We start from the raw sequence: 1,323 nt of genomic DNA on the forward strand, positions 1-1,323 counted from the left end.
CCACCTAAGTCCTGTCAAATCTATCTTATAAACTCTTCTTCAAACCATACCCTTCTTTTCTGCCATTGCCTTCGATCCTTAACTGGACTGTTAAAATTACTTCATAAGTAGCCCCCTATATTCTGCTTCTACTTTGTCTCTCCAGGTAAATTATTACCTAATACCAAGAGTTAATACCAAGTTAATAACTCTTGAATCTGTCCCCTTTTCCATCCTCATTTTCTTTACTTCTGCCCTAGCAGATGAGGCACTTTATAAGTTGTCTTAAAACTTCACAATCTTATTTCCCATCCCTTTTACCATTCAGAACTCCTGGCTGTTCTTTACAGACATAACTATGTTTTCTTTTGATTGCATGCCTTTGTGCATGCTGTTATCTCTGTGTAGAATCACCCTCTCCCCATCTTCTCCATACCTCAAATTCCTGCTCTGTGTCAACCCCCATGAAGCCTTCCTGGACTGCAATCCTGGTTCCAGAACACTTTTACCCATTGATGTGCAGGCAAACCTGAGCCTTTAAACATTGATACTACTAAGCTGCCTTTTAGATGAGATACTAAGTTTGTTTATCAGCTGACCAAGGAACCCATTGAACTGTTGTGTGAATTTAATGGCACTGCCTGCCTGTAAGCAATTCAGATCTGATGACATCACTGTCATCTTTTTCTTTATCAGTTTGCATATTCCTTTGATTATTTTATTGAAGTGGTTTTTGAACTGTATTCGTAGGTACCTTGGGTACTTGGGTAGAGGATCAGTGCTTGGGGCTTTGGACCTCTCCAGTGGCTTTAACCAAAGCATTTCACCCATATTTGTTATATGTTGGGTTTGGGGATAAAATTGTATAAGGCAAAGAGTTCTGATGTAAAAAATAAATTTAAGATTCTTGTTATATTTCTTGTCTACTTGGTTCTTAGTAACCCATGTGCCTGTCTTTCTTTATTCTGTCTCTCAGCCCCCTCCCAAGAAGAAACAAAACCAAACTTCTTGAAATCAAGGGTATCTTATTCATCTTTGTTTCTCAAATATCTGTTGAATGAATGCCAAATATGTTAATGTAAGTTATTGAATAGCATATAATTTCTATTTTATTTATTTATTTTAGTTATCAAGTGGGAATCCTGTATATGAAAAATACTATAGACAGGTAAGATTTAAATTTCATTGTTTTCCTAGATTGAACATAACATGGACTGTCAATTTTTGATTGTATGCATGTAGATTGCCAGCTAGGTAGATGAATTTTGACATCTAGTTTTCAAATTCTTGTGCTTTAGCCTCCTACTTTGAGTACTTAATGCTTTTGACAAGTTCCCAGAAAAG

At 36.4% G+C, this 1,323-nt stretch overlaps 1 protein-coding gene across 1 annotated transcript in view; it reads left to right on the plus strand.

Moving 5' to 3' along the window:
• Positions 1–1,323, plus strand: part of EPS15 (epidermal growth factor receptor pathway substrate 15) — a 225,135-nt gene that overhangs the window by 54,024 nt on the left and 169,788 nt on the right. The window contains exon 2 of the mRNA XM_012639346.1: positions 1,106–1,147. Within this exon, the coding sequence (XP_012494800.1) occupies positions 1,106–1,147 (42 nt within the window). The remainder of the gene's footprint in view (positions 1–1,105; positions 1,148–1,323) is intronic.

The sequence above is a fragment of the Propithecus coquereli genome, unplaced genomic scaffold (genome assembly GCF_000956105.1).
Source record: "Propithecus coquereli isolate 6110/MARCELLA unplaced genomic scaffold, Pcoq_1.0 Scaffold14, whole genome shotgun sequence".
NCBI lineage: Eukaryota > Metazoa > Chordata > Mammalia > Primates > Indriidae > Propithecus > Propithecus coquereli.